General features: G+C 43.0%; 2 protein-coding genes and 2 non-coding genes across 8 annotated transcripts in view; 3 read left to right on the top strand and 1 right to left on the bottom strand.

Annotated features, from left to right (window-relative positions):
* Positions 1-108: 108 nt before the first annotated feature.
* TSR1 (TSR1 ribosome maturation factor) lies at positions 109-14,405 on the top strand (the record flags this gene model as incomplete). The annotated part of the gene is given in 14 exon segments (XM_014583833.2): positions 109-212; positions 504-723; positions 829-963; positions 1,359-1,783; positions 3,362-3,521; positions 7,359-7,516; positions 8,070-8,263; positions 9,438-9,600; positions 9,944-10,054; positions 11,189-11,321; positions 12,763-12,879; positions 13,592-13,732; positions 13,840-13,914; positions 14,042-14,405. Coding segments are annotated over 14 exon segments (2,315 nt in total), but the record flags the coding sequence as incomplete, so codon positions are not given.
* Positions 10,419-10,513, top strand: LOC114005911 (small nucleolar RNA SNORD91 family). The gene has a single exon (XR_003547704.1). It is a non-coding gene; the product is annotated as a small nucleolar RNA SNORD91 family (small nucleolar RNA).
* Positions 11,457-11,548, top strand: LOC114005912 (small nucleolar RNA SNORD91 family). The gene has a single exon (XR_003547705.1). It is a non-coding gene; the product is annotated as a small nucleolar RNA SNORD91 family (small nucleolar RNA).
* A 34-nt stretch (positions 14,406-14,439) lies between the features above and the next one.
* Positions 14,440-19,194, bottom strand: part of SRR (serine racemase) — a 29,968-nt gene continuing 25,213 nt past the window's right edge. For all 5 annotated transcript variants that reach the window (XM_006167563.3, XM_006167559.3, XM_006167561.3 and 2 more), the window contains 6 exons: positions 17,425-17,551; positions 17,145-17,248; positions 16,218-16,337; positions 16,012-16,086; positions 15,063-15,272; positions 14,440-14,745 (listed from right to left, as the gene is read on the bottom strand). In XM_006167563.3, the coding sequence (XP_006167625.1) occupies positions 14,545-14,745; positions 15,063-15,272; positions 16,012-16,086; positions 16,218-16,337; positions 17,145-17,248; positions 17,425-17,551 (837 nt within the window). In that variant the 3' untranslated portion in view covers positions 14,440-14,544. The remainder of the gene's footprint in view (positions 14,746-15,062; positions 15,273-16,011; positions 16,087-16,217; positions 16,338-17,144; positions 17,249-17,424; positions 17,552-19,194) is intronic.

The raw sequence follows: 19,194 nt of genomic DNA, 5'->3' as shown, positions 1-19,194 counted from the left end.
GGGGGTGCGGCCGTGTTAGCCATTACGCCATCGGCTAGTCCCGGTGGTCCTCTTTCTTGAACTTCTTCTGGTGCCAGGTTCAACAGCTCCTTCTCATCTGCCCTCCAGGCCGACTAGCACTGAAAACTCTAAGCAGGAAGGTGAGAAAAGAGCTCAGCAGAGTGGACCAGAGGCATCGCGCCAGCCAGCTCCGAAAGCAGAAGAAGGAGGCGGTGAGGAGGGGTTGGGGAACGGTATGGTTTAACCGTTGGCTTTTTCTACCCGGAGCTACAAAATGTGACCCAGGGAAGGGCCTGAGGACTGGCTGAAAGTGGAGCGTGTAGGTCTCCATTCGCACTAGAAGCGTTTTGCATGGGTCCCGGCTCCTGCCACTCCAGGTTTACGTTCAGCCTTTTGCCCACAGAGATGCTGGTTAGGGGTGGGGCCTCTGTGCTGTTTGAAACGCAGTACAGCTGAGAAGTACTGAGACTTAGGGATGTTCTTTGATCTTTTTTTATTCTCAGGTTCTGGCAGAGAAGAGACAGTTGGGCAGCAAGGATGGCCCTCCTCATCAGGTACTGGTGGTGCCCCTGCACAGCAGGATTTCCCTGGTGGAGGCCTTCCGGCTGCTTCAGGATAGGGACATTGGAACCGTGCACTTGAATGAATGGGGAAACACCCACAGCTTTATGCTGCTTTGCCCCTCTTTGAAACATCGGTGGTTTTTCACATCTGCAAAGCCAGGTCAGAGTGTACAACAGTATTTTCTTTCATATTTGAGTAGTGATACGTTTATTTGAGTATAATATATTGGTGCCAACCATCTCCCACTGTGTCTTCTATCTCCAGGAGATCTGCACACTGTGTTAGACATGGCTAAAGTAGCTGATACCATCCTGTTCCTCCTTGATCCACTAGAAGGCTGGGACAGCACTGGGGATTACTGCCTTTCCTGCCTCTTTGCCCAGGGTCTTCCCACCTATAGTAAGTGACTTGGAGTATTGGAGGCTAGGGGAGGAAGTGAATTTGCATTTATTTTTCATTTATAATTTGCTAGACATTGTCTGGCATTTCATATAGAAATACAACTGATGGGTTATATTTAGCTGGTGGTGGCATATATGTGTACGGATTAAACTTGGTCCATTAACTTACAAGTTTTCAGTTTTTATTTCTGGGCTATCCTTCACACAGAGGAAGGAAAAGAATATGAAATTTGATTTTACTGTGAAATATCTTTAGGGTGGCTGAGTGTTGGGTTTTCCAGCGTTCTCTGGGCTTACAACTGAACCATTAGATAGTATGTGAACTGCAGGGAGATTTTCATGATTTCAGGGGAGCAATAGATCATATCATGAAGCCCTCTCTTTTGCTTACAGCACTAGCTGTCCAGGGGGTTTCTGGCCTCCCACCAAAGAGACAAACAGATGCCAGAAAGAAGCTAAGTAAAGCCATGGAGAAGCGCTTTCCTGATGACAAGCTCTTCCTGTTAGACACTCAGCAGGAGGCAGGGATGCTGCTCAGGCAATTGGCTAACCAAAAGCAACGGCATCTTGCGTTTCGAGATCGGCGTGCCTACCTGTTTGCCCATGCTGCTGACTTTGTGCCATGTGAAGAGAATAACTTAGTGGGCACCTTGAAAATCTCAGGCTATGTTCGTGGGCAGACTCTGAACGTAAATAGCTTGCTACATATTGTTGGACATGGTGATTTCCAGATGCAACAGATAGATGCTCCAGTTGACCCTTTCCCTTTAAATCGCAGAGTTACTAAATCCCAGAAGGACCCAAGCATGACAATGGAGGTAAGATTGCTGTTTATTTTTTTAAGTTTATTTATTTATGAAAGAGGGAAAAGGAGGGATGAAGGGAGGCAGGGAGAGAGAAAGAAGCATCCCCAACAGGGTCTTCATACTGTAATATACCCTCAACTTCAGCTACCCTGTCATGGCCATGTGCCTGTACCCTCACTTTGCACAGGAAGCCCTTGGGGTATGAACTGGGACCTCAGGTGGGTCCAGCATTTGCAGAGCATTGTGTTACTGCTGTGCCACTGGCTGGCCCAAGAGTGATGTTCTTAAACATAGTGTATTAGAGATTTACATGTAAGTTGGTTCAGAATGGAAACTTTAATTCAGGAAAGGTAGTCTGCATATGTAGGCCAATGAAGTGACTGCTAGTTTGAAGGAAGGCTATAGTCAACTACAGATAAATTGTGTATTTATCCAGCACTTTTTTAATATCCTGAACTGTAATTGGCTCCAGTTTTTTTTTTTTTTTTTGAAAGGTTTTTGCTCTGGGGCATGTATGCTTGCCCGAAAGACAGAGAGACTGCGAGATAGAAAGTGAGAGATCACCCCCCAGGGGGGATGGCCACGCCACAATCCCTTCTCCTCCAGTCTCCTCTCGGGATCTTGGGCACGCACGCACATGCGCCCAGCGTGAGTTTAAGCCACCAGGTCCGGGACTTGAACTGCAGTTGGCTACGTGGGAGTCTAGTGACATAGCCATTACTACCCTACCTCTTGGCCCCATTTTTTTTTTTTTTTTTTTTTTTTTTTTTTTTTTTTGAGAGGTTTTCACTATAGGGTGCATGCGCTCGCCAGACAGAGAGAGACATAGAGACAGAAAGCGAGAAATCACCTCCCAGGGGGGGATGGTCATGCCGCAATCCCTTCTCCTCCATTCTCCTCTCGGGATCTTGGGCACGCACGCACACACGCCCGGCGTGAGTTTTAAGCCAACGGGTCCGGGACGCGAACCGCGGTCGACTACGTGGGAGTCCAGCGACATAGCCATTATGCTAACTGCTGGTTCCCCCATTGGCTCCCGTTTTATAGAAGATATATGATACGTGGTTGCTTTCCTTAAAGAAAAATATGGCAAATACTGGTGAAATAAAGATGGAGATAGTTGTGTCTGTCTGTAACTAGGTATACAGACGTGCTCTGAAAGTTGAGAAGTAAACTAGCAAGCTTCAGAGAAGAGATCAGACTTGAGTCAGGTGTTGAAAGAATGAATGTGATTTAATGAATTAAAGAGGGATTATACAGATATCCTAGAAATTAGAGATAACATGAATTTAGGCACAATGATAGATCAGAGGGTTTCTTTAAGCTTTGAAGAAATCACCTCAGTGGGAGTGAAATATGTCATAAAGCTGTAAGAATGGGACCAGATTAAGAGGGGGCTCAGGAGCCAAGCAGAGTATAGACTTAAAATGCCAGGGAACAGCCACTTGAAAATGTTGATAAATGTTTGTTTTCTGTTCCATTCGTTTTATGCATATGGACTGAAGTTTCTGAATCTTTGTGCTTACTGTTTAAATGTAGGTTTAGTAATTTTGGTTTAGTGTTTGGCTGTCTTCTGCTTTTGGTTTTCAGACTTGTGCTCTGGATGCAGTAGCTGAAATGGAAGAAGACTTTAAGGTCCTAATGAAGGCAGACCCTGCTAAACAGGAATCTTTGCAAACAGAGGTTATCCCAGATCCAATGGAGGGGGAGCAAACCTGGCCTACTGAGGAGGAGCTAAGTGAGGCACATGGTTCGTATTAGGGAACTTGTTTGTAATTCACTTAAGTTGGGACTGTGGATTTTGTCTCACTGCTCATAGTGAGAATCCTTACAGGGTAGAGTGGGGTGAGGATGCAGTTGAAGATACATCACCTCTCCTTACTCCCAAATGCTGTCTTTACATTTGCACTAAGCAAACAGTGGACAAAACTTTGTTCAGTTTCTCAAAATCACTTGTTATTGGATTTGTTTCTGTTTTATTTGTTTTTACAAATTATTTATTTAACTTTATTATTTTTTAATTTGACCAGAGAGAGACATAAGGAAAGTGAGAAAGCAAGCTGCCAAGTCTAGGACTCGAACTGGGGTCGACTATGTGGGAGTCCAGGTTCTTGATCACAATGCCATCTGCCAGCCCTGTGTTTTTGTTTCAAATAAAAGAGAGCATGTAGGAGGAGAGAAGGGCTTTTTTTTAAAACAAACAAAAAGACTTTCCACAGAGCACATGCACTCACCAGAAACAGACATAGAGAGGGAAACCCCATCACTATAGAGGGCGAGGATGGCCTTACAGCAATCTCTTTTCTATTCTTTTTACAATTTTGGCAGGCCTGTGTTTTCAGGCTGCGGGATCCAGGCTTTAACTACCACGCCACCTGCTGGTTCCAACGTAGGCTTTTTTTATTTTTTTTTGAGAGAGATTTTTGCTATAGGGCATGTGCACTTGCCAGACAGACTGAGAGACAGAAAGCGAGAAATCACCCCTCCCAGGGAGGATGACCACACTGCAGTCTGTTCTCCATTATCCTCTCAGAATCTTCGGCATGCACACATAACATGCCTGGGATGAGTTTTGTAAGCCACTGGGTCCAGAACTCCAACTTCAGTCGACTACGTAGGAGTCCAGCGTAGGCATTACGCCATCTACTGTTCCCCAAGATAGACTTTTTTTTTTTTTTTTTCATTTTTTGAGAATTTTTTGATATAGGGTGTGTGTGTTTGCCAGAAAGACAGACAGAAACAGACAGAAAGCTAGAAATCACCCTCCCTGGGGGGGGGAAGGCCATGCCACAGTCCCCTCTCTTCCATTCTCCCCTCAGGATCCTGGGCACACATGCACATGAGGCTGGCATGAGTTTAAGCCACTGGGTCTGGGACTTGAACTGCAGTTGGCCACATGGGAGTCCAGCGATATAGCCATTATGCCAACTGCTGATCCCAAGATAAGCATTATTTTTTTTTTGGAGAGGTTTTTGCTATAGGTAGGGCGTGTATGCTTGCCAGATGGACAGATAGAAAGCGAAAAATCACCCCCCGGGGGGATGGCTACGCCGCAATCCCTTCTCCTCAATTCTTTTGGGATCTTGGGCATGTGCGTGCACGTGCCTGGCATGAGTTTAAGCCACCAGGTCCGGGACTTGAACCGCTGTCAACCAAATAGGAGTTCAGCGACATAGCCACTATGCTAACTGCTGGTCCCAAGATAGGCATTTTTATTTTTTTTTTTGAGAGGTTTTTGTTATAGGGTGCGTGCACTTGCCAGAGAGACAGAGAGAGAGAGAGACAGAAAGTGAGAAATCACCCTCTGGGGGGATGGCCGTGCCACATTCCCTTCTCCTCCATTCTCCTCTTGGGATCTTGGGCACGCATGCACACGTGCCTGGGGTGAGTTTAAGCCGCCAGGTCCGGGACTCAGATTGCCGTCGACTTCGTGGGAGTCCAGGGACATAGCCATTACGCTAACTGCTGGTACCCCATGATAGGCATTTTTGACAGGGCTCACCAACTTGCAGTCTTGTCCCAGCCTCCCAGTGACTTAGGGACAACAGTTAAATATTACTATACTAGCATGTTCAGGTTAGGGCAGGAGCTGAACCCAGCTCCCATGCAGTCTCAGCTACCTTGCAGCAGCATCCTCCCACTTGCACCTCTTGAGACTGAGCCTACTTCTGTTATCTTATTCTATTTTTTAAAAAAGTATTATTGGGTCCAACAAGTGACATAGTGGTAAAAGGCGCTGGACTCCCACATGGCCGACCACGGTTCAAGTCTCGGACCTGGTGGCTTGCTTTCTCACTTCCTCTCTCTCTCTCTGTGTCTCTCTGATCAAACTGGAAAATAATGTAATAAATAAAGTTAAATAAAATAATCCTTTCTTTTTTAAAAAAAGGATTATTTATTTATTAAGCTTTATTTGTTATTGTTATTTTTCAATTTGACCAGAGACAGGAAGAGAGAAAGGGAAAGTGAGAAAGCAAGCCACCAGATCCAGGACTTGAACCGTGGTCAACCATGTGGGATTCCAGCGCCTCAACCTCCACACCATCTGCTGGTCCCTGAGAGCTTTTTGGAATGGGGTGCGTGCACTTGCCAGAAAGAAAGACAGAAAGTGAGAAATCACCCCCCGGGGGGATGGTCACGCCACAATCCCTTCTCCGTTCTCTTGGGATTTTGGGCACACATGCACACACGTACCTGGAGTGAGTTTAAGCCACTGGGTCCTGGACTTGAATCGCGGTCAACTACATGGGAGCCCAGTGACATAGCCATTATGCCAGCTGCTGGTTCCTGCAGCATTTATTTTTATTTATGTGGTATTTTTTTTTTTGAAGAATTATTTCATTTATCTTTTGTTTAATTATTTATTTTAATTTGGCCAGAGAGGGACAGAACGAGAGAGAAAAAGAGAGAGAAAGTGAGAAAGCAAGCCACCAAGAAAACAAGCCACCACGTCTGGGACTCGAACCATGGTCGGCCATGTGGGAATCCAGCGCTCTAAACCACCACACCATCTGCCAGTCCCTTTTTGTTTATTTTTAGAAATCTTGCTAGAAAGTATGTGTGCTTGCCAGTGGGCGGGGTAAGAGAGAGAACGTGAGCTACTCCATGATGGATGGCTATACTGCAGTCCCTTCTTTGTTTCTCCTCTTAGGATTCTGGGCATCCATGCACATGCATGTGGAATTTTTCAAGCCACCAGATCCAGACTCAAACCAAGAAGTTGGCAGTGTGGGATCCAGCCGCCTTAACCACCACACCACTAGCACTGCAACATTTATTAAACTGTATGAGTTTAATTTTTTAAATATTTATTTATTAAGCATTAATAGTTGTGAGACAGCGGAGTTAATTTTAGAAGTATTTCTAAGTCTTTTTCTACTCAGTTTTGTGTTAGAGTTTCCCATGTTGACGGCAGTATCTTCTAGCATTTTGCCTAGGTGAAAATACTGAGAGTAACAGAAAAAAGGTAGACTATATTAGCTCATTGGAAAAGTCATGGAATATTTTTCTGTGGTTTTCTTTCTTTTTTTTTTTTTTTAAGAGATTTTTTGCTATAGGGCGCATGTGCTCCCCAGAAAGAGACAGACAAAAAGTGAGAAATCCACCCCCCTAAGGGGGTAGCCATGCCATAACCCATTCTCCTTCATTCTCCTCTCAGGATCTTGGGCACGCACACACATGCACACCTGGCATAAGTTTAAGTGGGACTCGCTGTTGACTACGTGGGCATCAAATGACATAACCATTACACCATCTGCTGATCCCTTTGTTTCTCTTTTTTTTTAGGAGAGATTTTTGCTATAGGGTGCGTGCATTCGTTGGATAGACAGAGTTCAAGAAATCACCCCCCTGGGGGGATGGCCATGCTGCAGTCTCTTCTCCATTCTCCTATTGGTATCTTGGGCCCACATGTACACATGCCCGTTGTGCGTTTTAAGCAGCTGGGTCTGGGACTCAAACTGGTCAACTAAATGGGAGTCCAGTGACGTAACCATTATGCCATCTGCTGGTCCTTATGTTTTTTAATGCAAAAATGTGTCATTACTTTTCTAACCACCCAATAACTTACTTGTTTGATCTTTTACAGACTTCCTGAAGGAAAGTTCCAAGGTCGTAAAGAAGGTCCCCAAAGGAACATCTAGTTACCAAGCTGAATGGATTTTGGATGAAACTGGTGAAAGTGACGGGGAAGGAGATGAATATGATGATATAGAACATGAGGATTTTATGGAAGAAGAATCTCAAGTAAGGAAATGGGCTCTTAGGCCACTTTTGTTTATAGCTTCAAATGCAAGGCAAAGTGCAGTCCCAACCATAATGGGTGTGTGTAGTTTTTTAGGAATAACTTAGCAGTTACGGGAATTAGATTTTTGTTTTATACCTTAGCCACTGTTAGAATTTATATTGATTTGGACCAGCTATTTAATAAAATTACTTTATTCTTATGTTAATAACTTTTCTGGTAGAGACAGGTGTGGATTACTTCTTTTTTCTTTTTTTTTTTTTTGGAGAGATTTTCACTGTAGGGCACGTGTGCTCGCCAGACAGACAGAGAGAGACATAGAGACAGAAAGCAAGAAATCACCCCCCAGGGGGGATGGTCATGCCGCAATCCCTTCTCCTCCATTCTCCTCTCGGGATCTTGGGCACGCACGCACACGCGCCCGGCGTGAGTTTTAAGCCACCGGGTCCGGGACACGAACCGCGGTCGACTACGTGGGAGTCCAGCGACATAGCCATTACGCTAACTGCTGGTTCCCTGGATTACTTCTGAACTAACTAATCCTTTATTTTACAGGATGATAGTAGTGAAGGGGAAGAGGAGGAATGTGAAACTATGACAATAGGGGAGTCTGTGCGTGATGATCTATATGATGAAAAAGTGGATGAAGAGGCTGAGGAAAAAATGTTGGAGAAATATAAACAAGAAAGGCTGGAAGAGATGTTTCCTGATGAAGTGGATACCCCCCGTGATGTGGCTGCTAGAATTCGGTAAGTCAACAAGTCTAAATCATTCAATAAGTTTTTATTTAAAACTTACGTGGGTCAGAATATGCCAGAGTGATGCAAAGGAAAAAAAACACATTGTCCCTGCTCCTGCAAAGGAAAAAAAACACATTGTCCCTGCTCCTGCAGGGCTAACATTCTACATGGGAAGGCAAGACATACATAGAGGAAACAGTAATACATAATCAAGTTCTAGACTGTGGTACAGACTAACGATTCAGAGCTTTAAAGGGGAGAAATATTATGATGATTAGCAAATATGTCTTATAGGAGATAATACTCAGTTGAAACATGGAGTCTAGAAATATGGGGGATGAGGGTGTCGTATAAAAAAAGTAAAAACATAAAGATGTAGATGATCATGTCTGCTCTGGAAATGGTGACTAAAGCCAGAGAATTTGTCTTGGCTGTTAGAGAGGTAAAGGTCTTGTCTGTCAAGTTAAAGAGCTGCTCCCTGACAGTCACCAGGGAGCCACTGTAAGTACTTGTCCCTTGTCAGTGAGATACTTGGATTTGGTACTAAAATACTTGTTAAATAAGCTATTTTGGGTTGTGGTCTTGATTTAAGCTATTAGGTCATTTTGAGAGACAGTGATTAGAGCTCTTCTATTTTAGAACCATAACCATTTAAAAAGTAAGATGAGGGGGAACCAGCAGTTAGCGTTAATGGCTATGTTGCTGGACTCCCACGTAGTCGACTGTGGTTTGCGTCCCGGACCCGGTGGCTTAAAACTCATGCCGGGCGCGTGTGCGTGCGTGCCCAAGATCCCAAGAAGAGAATGGAAGAGAAGGGATTGCGGCGTGACCATCCTCCATGGGAGGTGATTTCTCGCTTTCTGTCTCTATGTCTCTCTCTGTCTGTCTGGTGAGAGCATGCGCCCTATGGCAAAAACCTCTCCAAAAAAAAAAAAGTAAGTTGAGGGACCAGCAGGGCATGATGATTAAGGTGCTGGACACTCCCACATGGCTGACCGCGGTTCAAATCCTGGACCTGGTGGCTTGCTTTCTCACTTTCCCGCTCTCTTTCTCTGTGTCTCTCTCTGGTCAAATTAAAGTAAAAGAATGAATAAATAAAATAAAATAAATAATTTTAAAAAGTGAGTTGAATCTTTTGTAGCACCATATAAATCTGTCAACTTAGAACACTCCTATATTCTAGATTTCAGAAATACAGAGGTCTCAAGAGCTTCCGGACATCTCCATGGGATCCTAAGGAAAATCTTCCTCAAGATTATGCTCGGATCTTTCAGTTTCAGAACTTTGCTAACACTAGGAAAAGCATCTTTAAAGAGATTGAGGAAAACGAGGTAGAGGGAGCCGAGGTATCTACCTTTCCTTGATTATCCTGTAATTTGCTTTTGTTTGTCAATATGCTATCTACTCCTCCTCTTGGCCTGAGAATGTTTACCTTATTTAGTTTGTGTTGCCCATTGCTAAATTAAGGGAGCCACTAAGTGATCAGTAAAAGTGATGTTGGAAGAGGTAGCAGAGATGTTAATTCAAAAAGTTGAATCTGGGTAGTTGAGGTACCTGCAAAAAGACAGTCTTGAAGGGTGAACATTGGCTTTAAGGTAGTCTGACAGAGTTAACACATTTGGAGAAATGTTTTGTCATTGTTAACATTTGAGTAATCTCATGATAATTTTTTTTGCATTTTTCTGGTAGGTTGGTTGGTATGTCACACTTCACGTCTCTGAAGTCCCTGTCTCAGTAATTGAATACTTTAGGCGAGGAACACCCTTGATTGCATTTTCTTTACTACCTCATGAACAGAAGGTAAGTTAGTGTCTTGTGGGAAATAAGGAGTTAAGAAACTTTCCCATTTATCCTAATAGGCAAAAATACCTACTTAGAGATTTTTGGGATAGGGTGCATGCACTCACTAGAGAGACAGAGAGACAAAGCAAGAAAATCACCTCCTAGCAGGGATGGCCATGCTGCAACCCTTCTCTTCCATTCTCTTTTTGGGATCTTGGGCATGTATGCACATGTGTCTGGCGTGAGTTTTAAGCCACTAGGTCCGGGATTTGATGTGGAAGTCCAGTGTGACATAACCATTATGCCATCTGTTGGTCGCATGAAATATTCCTCTCTGGGATGCAAAAAGTCTGCCTTATGATGTGGTTAGGATTTAGAATAATAGAGAAGTCGATGATGGTTTTACCAATAATGTCTGAACCTGTCTGAGGCATCTCAATGATGCAATCTCTGTGTGGTTCTGAGACTTCTCTGAGGTGTGTTTTTCAGATCAGATTTTGAACAAGGTTTGGTAACCATAAAAATAAGGTTTATGTGAAAGTGTAGATCTCCTCTCTTAGTAGCCAGTAGTGTGTATGTTGGGGGGATATGTTACAGCTCTGTCCTTTGGTCAGGATGCGTAAGGGAAGAAAGAGAAGGGCCTCAAATGAGCATTGGAAAAAAACCCATCCTTTAGTTTTATATATTCTTCAGTTTGATCAGAGACGGAGAGAGAGAGAATGAGAGTGAGAAAGTAGCCACCAGGTCCGGGATTTGAACCATGGTTGGCCATGTGGGAGTCTAGCACCTTAACCACTATGCCACCTATTGGCCCCAGTGAGCATAGTTTTAAGGCGTGTAATGAATGAATTACTCAAAGGCCACTGTTTTTTTTGGCAGGTGTTGAGTTCTTAGGTTTGACACAGGAAGATAAGCTAGAGTGTATGAAAGTTTATATCAGCCTATGTTTGGCTCAAATACAGTTAGTGGAGGTAAAGAATTAATATATGTCCATCTACACTCGACTGTTAATTAGCATTAGCACTATCAGTTATTAAAGTGACTTTGAATTTGCTAGTTTGGTTTTTATTTTTTTTTTTTTTCAGGATAGGTTGTTATATTCCTAGACTATCAAGTTTATTTTTTCCTTTTCTTTTCTTACTTGGTCCCCAGATGTCAGTATTGAATATGGTGGTGAGACGGAACCCTGGCAACACTGAACCTGTGAAAACCAAAGAGGAGCTGATCTTCCACTGTGGATTCAGGCGCTTTCGAGCCTCACCTTTATTCTCTCAGCACACTGCAGGTTAGCGGTGGGGAAGCTTTGGGTTCTTGTTTATGTTACTCTTTTAGGAGACAAACTTACTTTGGTGGAGGAGTGCAGAATAGCTTTATACAAACTCTCAGGTATCTGAGTCAGGATTATTTTTCAGCACTGTGGTTTAGGAGCCAATGATGTTTATTCAAATGTCTGAACCTGTCTGAAGCATCCCAGTGATGCAACCTGTGTGTGGTACTGAGGCTTCTTTGCCATGACTATTTGTTCCAGAGTAGGTTTGAAATAGGAGTTGGCAGCTTTCTAAAGAGCGTGTGTCAAATGGAAACCGTGGTGTCTGGTGTGCCGGTGACAGTGTGGGTGAAGGAACAGAAGCTTGATCTGACCCATAGCTGAGTATAGCGGAGAGGTGTGGGTTTTATGATGTTGAGTCTAGATGAGAATTTGGGGTGGGGGTGACTAGAGACACTGTGGCGAACATTGCACTGCTAGCCCACTAATTAGGTTTCTGAACATTACCTTAGCTCACTTTTCAGCAGTAGCAGGACAAAGATGATGAAGGCATTATTAATAGTACTCTGGATCATTTTTATTTCTCACCAATCATGCTATCTAAATGAGGGATTAACTTCTTTCTCAACATTTTTTCTTTGGAGAGGTTTTTGCTATAGGGCGCGAATGCTCGCCAGAGAGACACAGACAGAAATCACTCCCCAGGGGGAATGGCCACACCACAATCCCTTCTCCTCCATTCTCCTCTTGGGATCTTGTGCATGCATGTACACGTGACTGGCACGAGTTTAAGCCACCAGGTCTGGAACTCAAACTGTAGTCAGCTACATAGGAGTCCAGCAACACAGCTGTTACACCAACTGCTGGCCCCAACATTTTTTATTTTTCTATAATTTTAGTGTTAAAGAAGTAAACAGAAGTTCTAGATGAATTTAAGACTGGGGAGCAGGGGCCAGCAAAATATAGCCATTGGGCCAAATGTGTTCCATTGCTTATGTTTGTAACTGAAGTTTAATTGGAACACAGTTTTGGCTTTCTTTTTTTTTTTTTTTCTCAAAGTATTTTCTATGGCTGCTTCTGTGCTATATTGGCAGATGTGTGCCAGTTTCTGCTCAAGACTAAGTAAGAGCTATGATTTAGTGGAGATAGTCTCTGTAAAGCAGTGGTTCTCAAATGCGGTAGGGTTTAACGGCTATCATAATCACCTGGAGAATCTTTTGAAACCCCAAGTATAGTCTAGACTCCACGTTTCTGCTTCCAGTTGAAAGATCACTGAAAGGACCATGTTATATCTTTCCATTTTTATGGAGGGCAGAGAAATTTTTGAAAACTAGTGGGGTAAAGAAATGTGAGCTGCCTTAGGTTTAAGGAGTTAAGTAATAAAATTTGTCACAGGCCATCTGGATTACCTGTTTCTTAAAATGTTTGTGGTTTTTATTTTTAACCTTTATTATGACAGCGGATAAACATAAACTTCAGAGATTCCTGACTGCTGATGCGGCCCTGGTTGTGACAGTATATGCGCCAATTACTTTTCCTCCTGCATCTGTGCTGCTTTTCAAGCAGAAAAGCAACGGTAAGTTGAGTTCATGGAGGTAAACAGGCTATAGGTTCTTAATAGGTTAGCACCATTTCTTTTCTTTTTTTTTTTTTTAAGAGGTTTTTTGCTTATGGTGCGTGTGGTTGCCAGAGAGACAGATATAGTGAGAAGGAAAAGCGAGAAAGTGAGAGATCCCCCTCCTCCCTCCCGGCAGTTCAAACCAGAACTCGAACTGTGGTTACCATGTGGGAGTACAGCAATGTAACCACTATGCTATCCGCTGGCCCCATTATACCATTTCTTTTTCCATATTTAGATTTGAGAGCCAAATTGTATGGAGAAGGTTATGATGATTTTCAAAATATCCCAATCTCAGCCTCATAGTTAGGCTAAGGCAGGGATGGCAGATTGGGTTTTGTCTTGCTTGCAAACCTTAGCTAATTGGCAGAAGGTGTTGAGTGCTATATTTAAGATACATTGTTGGGGGGGCGGCTGGCAAGTGGAGTGGTGGTTAAGGGTGCTGGATTCCCACATGACCAACCACAGTTCAAGTCCTGGACCTGGTGGCTTGCTTTCTCACTTTCCTTCTCTCTCACTCACTCTGTCCCTCTCTGTTCACATTAAAATAAATAAATTAAATTTTAAAATCCTTTAAAAAATTCTACATACGTCTTCAGATGAACTGGAATGATAAATGAAGGCCTTGGTCTATAAACTCCTGAACAGCTGCTTTGTTTTTGTCCCTTAGGAATGCACAACCTCATTGCTACAGGTCATCTGTTGTCAGTGGATCCAAACAGAATGGTTATCAAGAGAGTTGTTCTGAGTGGTCATCCTTTCAAAATATTTACCAAGATGGCAGTAGTACGTTACATGTTCTTCAATAGAGGTAGGTTGAAGAAAGTGGACAGGATCTAATTGCCTTTGTGGTGTAAAGGTTGGGATTATAGTTCGGCATGGAAATGTTTCATCTTGGTCTTTGTATTCCATTCTAAGAGGATGTACTGTGGTTTAAACCTGTTGAACTGAGAACAAAGTGGGGCCGTAGAGGACACATCAAAGAGCCTTTAGGTAAGAGAATGGGATTTGGGACCTTGTCTAGATTTCCCCAATGTTTTTAAATGACTGTTTAGTTGGAAGTTCACTGCTTTAAATTTTTCTACTTTTAATTTGACTAACTTGCTCTGTTTTCCTTTAGGTACCCATGGCCACATGAAGTGCAGTTTTGATGGGAAGCTAAAATCCCAGGACACAGTACTAATGAATCTCTATAAAAGAGTTTTCCCCAAATGGACTTATGATCCACATGTACCAGAACCAGTACCTTGGGTGAAAAGTGAGAGTTCTTTAGTGGTGCCTGAAGTTGACATGGAGTAATGGATTCAAAGGGATTATGTCTTACTGCTGCCAGTTAGCCCTTTAGGGAGGGTGCTAATAGGTTGTCATGTGCCTAGCTGTGTGCTATGCCCTTTTGTGAAAGACTTCTCTGGGACTTGACAAGTATCTCATTAAGGTTTTCTACTACTACGTAATCTAAAAAACTATTAAATCTTAGAGAACTATCTACTCTTCATTAGAATTTTGAAAACTGCCCCCTTTTTTGAAAACTTTTTAAGTGGGGAAGACAAAGTTGACAGTGGAAAAATTTCCATCTAGAGACACTGGATCCCATCCCATTTACATAAATTAAACATTAACAGGTTAATAAAGAGTTGGCCATCCTCCCTGCTTCAACCAAGTTAAGGAGGTTAAGTCTACATTCCCACCACTGAGCACAACACAAATGTTCTTGACATCTGGGGGAACTGTTTGGAAATGCTGAGACAGCACAGCAGCCACTCCAACACCAGCTGTAGGTTCGATGAGTAGCTTCATCCTCTCCCACACCAGCTGGGTTGCATACTGTTGGTACAGAAAACAGCATGAATTAGTGAAGTGTGGGAAGGAGAAAAAGCCTAACTGGCTTAAATACAAAGGCCAGATGAGGGTATATATGCTCTGTTTATTGCTCTGTACATGCACTTGCCAATGAAGGACAAAGCTTTTCTTTCATTTTGCTTCTTTCAAGTGTTGTCTTAATGTATTCCTAACTAGCTCCCATGTTAGGAAGTCACCTAATCAAGTCCCCATGGGTTAGTTGCCACTGTAACATGTAAAGGTGCATTTCCAAAAAAACTATATCATTTCTTTTGTCAATTCTTTTTCTGTATGGGACTTACCTTAATTTCTTCCTCTGTGACGGTGAAGACATCGTCCACCAGGTCCCTTATAATAGGCCAGGTATTTAATCCAATGCTGGATTTGACACCATCTGCTATGGTTTCAGGAGGAGAAGGATTGGGGGTCAGTTCCCCTTTCAGTTTGGACTGGTAGCAGTCATCTGCGTTCAAGGGTTCGGCAGCATATACCTTCACACTAGGTCTCAAAGCCTGGGAAGAAGATTAGACATCTTACTTACATGCAGCTAACCACAGCATTACTTGCATGCCTAAAGTAAAATAGAACAGGCAGCACATTTCTGCCCAAGTAAGGGCCTTCCCTTTGATGGACGTAATCAAAGTATAACCTTTAAGCACTTTGTAAATAAATTTTGTATCTAGTATTTTAGCTGTCTGGGTCACTGTTTTATTTATTTTTTCTGAGGGATTTTTGCTATAGGTATGTGTGCTCACTGGAGAGATAGAGACAGACAGAAAGTAAGAAATCACCTCCCAGGGTTGATGGCCATGCCATAATCCCTTCTCTTGGGATCTTCAACATACATGCACATAAGCCCAGCTTGAGTTTTAAGTCGCTGGGTCCAGGACTTGAACTATGGTTGACTGGGTGGGAGTCCAGCGACATAACCATTACACCATCTGGTGGCCCCTCACTTTGGTTCTATTGCTAGGAAAAAGAGTAGCCCCTAAAATGGATCATAGGTTGATGAGTTGGAATTCAGGGATGCCACTATTCATGATTCCACTAATTCATGAGGATGCCACTATTCTACCTGCATAAAGTCACAGATTACAAACAGGGTAGTGAGGCAGAGAAAGGCTTTCTAGCCCAAGTGCCAAGGAGTAATGAGAAGGAATGGACTTTTGGGGGAATGTTGAGCAAGTATTCACAATGCGCTATGGTATAAAAACATCTCTGAAGCAAGGAGTACAGAAGCTGTTTTCTCACCTTTACTGTAATTGCTATTCCAGCAACCATTCCTCCTCCTCCCACAGGTACCACCAGTGCATCCAACAAGGGAACCTTCAGTGAAAAGAATATAAGGTGTAAATAGACCTCTTAAACAGTTTTATGTGTGCATAGAAAATAACCGAATCTATAGCCTAAGAGCTTTTCCACTAGGTAGGCAGGAAGAATTTACTATGCAGTTTTACCTGGTTCAGCACTTCCAGGGCAATTGTCCCTTGTCCCGCTATCACTGCAGGTTCCTGGTTTGGATGGACCATGATGCCTTCTGTTTCTTCCATAATTCTTTTTGTAACATTTTCTCTGGACTGAAAGAGTACATTAATTTTATCTTACTTGATACTCATTTAAGAGTTCCCAATATGTTTGATGTACTTGCCAGACAGACAGAGAGGGACAGAGAGCGAGAAATCACCCCCCGGGGGTTGGTCATGCCGCAATCCCTTCTCCTCCATTCTCTTGGGATCTTGGGCACGCACGCACACACGCCCGGTGTGAGTTTAAGCCACTGGGTCTGGGACTCAAACCGTGGTCAACTACATGGGAGTCCAGTGACAGAGCCATTACCTCAACTGCTGGTCTCTTATTTAAAAACTACTTATTATTTATTTATTTATTCATTTATTAGTTTTTAAAGGGCCCACTGGGGCCTTTTAAAGAGTCACTAGACTCTTAATGTGATCAATTGCGGTTTGAGTCCTAGACTCAGTAGGTTCAAACTCATGCCAGGCACGTGTGTGGGCATGCCCAAAATCCCAAGAGGAGAGTAGAGAAGGGACTGCAGCATGGCCATCCCTGCTTGGGAGAGGTGGTGATTTCTTGCTTTCTGTCTGTCTGTCTCTCCAGTGAGCACACTCACCCTATAGCAAAAATCTTTCAAAAAAAAACACAGAAGGGCCAGAGGACCAGCAGTTAGCGTGATGGCTATGTCGCTGAACTCCCATGTAGCGAACCGCGGTTCGAGTCCCGGACCCGGTGGCTTAAACTCACGCTGGCGTGTGTGCGTGTGTGTCCAAGATCCTAAGCGGAGAATGGAGGAGAAGGGATTGCAGCGTCAGTAAGGCAGGAAGAATGGTTGGTCAAATGAAAGCTATTAAGATGGTACTGCTCCTTACCTCGTCACTCTGTTCACTATATATTATAGAGGCTCCATAGGCTTGTATTGCCAGTTTTTTGCAGTTGGGAGCTGTCTGGGGCACCACAATATAAGCAGGAATTCCTGGAAGGGGAAAACATGTTTAATTAGTGTATGTCTTGAGAATTAGGATAGAAACTTTTTTGTTTTTGCTTGTAATAAGATGGGAAATTTACTTCACTATTCTCACTGAGAGTAAGGATACTTTCTCACTTCTCCCTGATGATTCCACCCAGTACTCTGATAAATCAGTCAAGTACCTTCCAATCTGGCAGCGTAGGTGAGGGCCTGGCCATGGTTTCCACTGCTGTGAGTAACAACAGCTTTGGGCTTCCCTTCCAAAGTGGCAGGAATCAGGCCTCTGATGGCATTAAGAGCACCACGAATCTAGAAAAGGAAGATGGTGAATTATTTAATTTTTAGAAGTTTTGAACCCAAAGAACTTTTCTAGGTTTTCTCTCGTATCACTAAATCTTATCAATTCTACCACCTAAATATTTCATGTGCATCTTTGCTACTACTTTGTGAGACCTCATTACTTACCTTGTGTGTTATCAAACCTCAATGGATTCTGCCTCATGCATCATTCTCATCTAATATTTCCACTAGATTATAAAAATGATCTTTCAGTAACACAAACCTGGCCATCTCTTTCACTGACTGCCAATTTTTTATTTTTTTCTGAGGTAAAGTATAAATCCCTTACAAGTGGCAGCCTTTCTAAAACACATCTATTGCCTCTGTCACTTTTGTAGCTATACTAAATTATTATTAACTTTTTTTTTGGAGAGGTTTTTGCTATAGGGTGCATGTGCTTGCCAAAAAGAGACAGACAGAAAGTGAGAAATCACCCCCCACCCCAAGGGGGAATGGTCGCAGTCCCTTCTCCATTCTCTCGGGATCTTGGGCACACATGCACACGCACCCGGCATGAGTTTAAGCCACTGGGTCTGGGACTTGAACCACAGCTGACTACATGGAAGTCCAGTGACATAGCTATTGTGCCAACTGCTGGTCCCACTAAATTATTTTTTTAAGAAGTATTTTTTAAATTTTATTTATTCATTCAATCATTTTCATTTGACCAGAGAAAGACACACAGAGAGAAGGAAAGTGAGAAAGCAAGCCACCTGGTCCAAGACTTGAACCATGGTTGGCTATGTGGGAGTGTCCAATGCCTTAACCACCATGCCACCTGCTGACCCCTAAATTACTTCTAGCCACCAGGTTAGTTCACATATCTGTACCTCTGAACATGCTGGAACCTCCTCTATTTGTAGTACTTTTTTTTTTTTTTAATAACAAGTTTCCTGTGTTTCATTTCTAGACTCTGATAAGTAGCACTGAATTTCTATTTTTAAATTTATTTATTTTAGTTTTATTTTTTACTATAATTTTTTATTTTTAATTTGGCCAGAGAGAGAGGGAAAGTGAGAAAGCAAAGCAAACCATCAGGTCTGGGACTCAAACTGCTGTCAGCCATGTAGGAATCCGGCATCTTAACCACCATGCTACCTGCCGGCCCATATCTATAGTTCTTTTTCCTCACTCCCTATACTTATACAGTAAAACTTTCATCAAACATCACCTGGTTCGACTTCCTTGATCTCCTAGGCAAAAGCAGTCACTTCCTTCTGTTATTCCATTGCACCTTATTATATAATTTGCTACTCTTTTTCCTTTTTTAGGTTTTTGGAAAAGAGCGTGTCTATTTTCCAGAGAATGAGAGCAGGAAAGTGAAAAATCATCTCCCCCCAGGAGGGATGGGCATGCCACAATCCCTTCTCTCCCATTCTGCTCTTAGCATTTTGGCACACATGCATATGTGCCCCAGGGGTGATTTTCAGTCTACTGGGTCTAGGGCTCAAACCATGGTCAAACATGTGGGAGTCCAGAGCCTTAACCACTACACCACCTACTGGTCCCAACTTACAACTCTTTTAAGGTATTTCTCATCTTTCTGTTGGTCCATCAGCCTATCTTCCCCTGCAAGTTTGGATAAAGGACAAGTCCTACTGTATACACATCTA

The sequence above is a fragment of the Tupaia chinensis genome, unplaced genomic scaffold (assembly GCF_000334495.1).
Source record: "Tupaia chinensis unplaced genomic scaffold, TupChi_1.0 Scaffold144899_1, whole genome shotgun sequence".
Lineage (NCBI taxonomy): Eukaryota > Metazoa > Chordata > Mammalia > Scandentia > Tupaiidae > Tupaia > Tupaia belangeri.
This window is presented reverse-complemented; position numbering and strand designations above follow the sequence as displayed.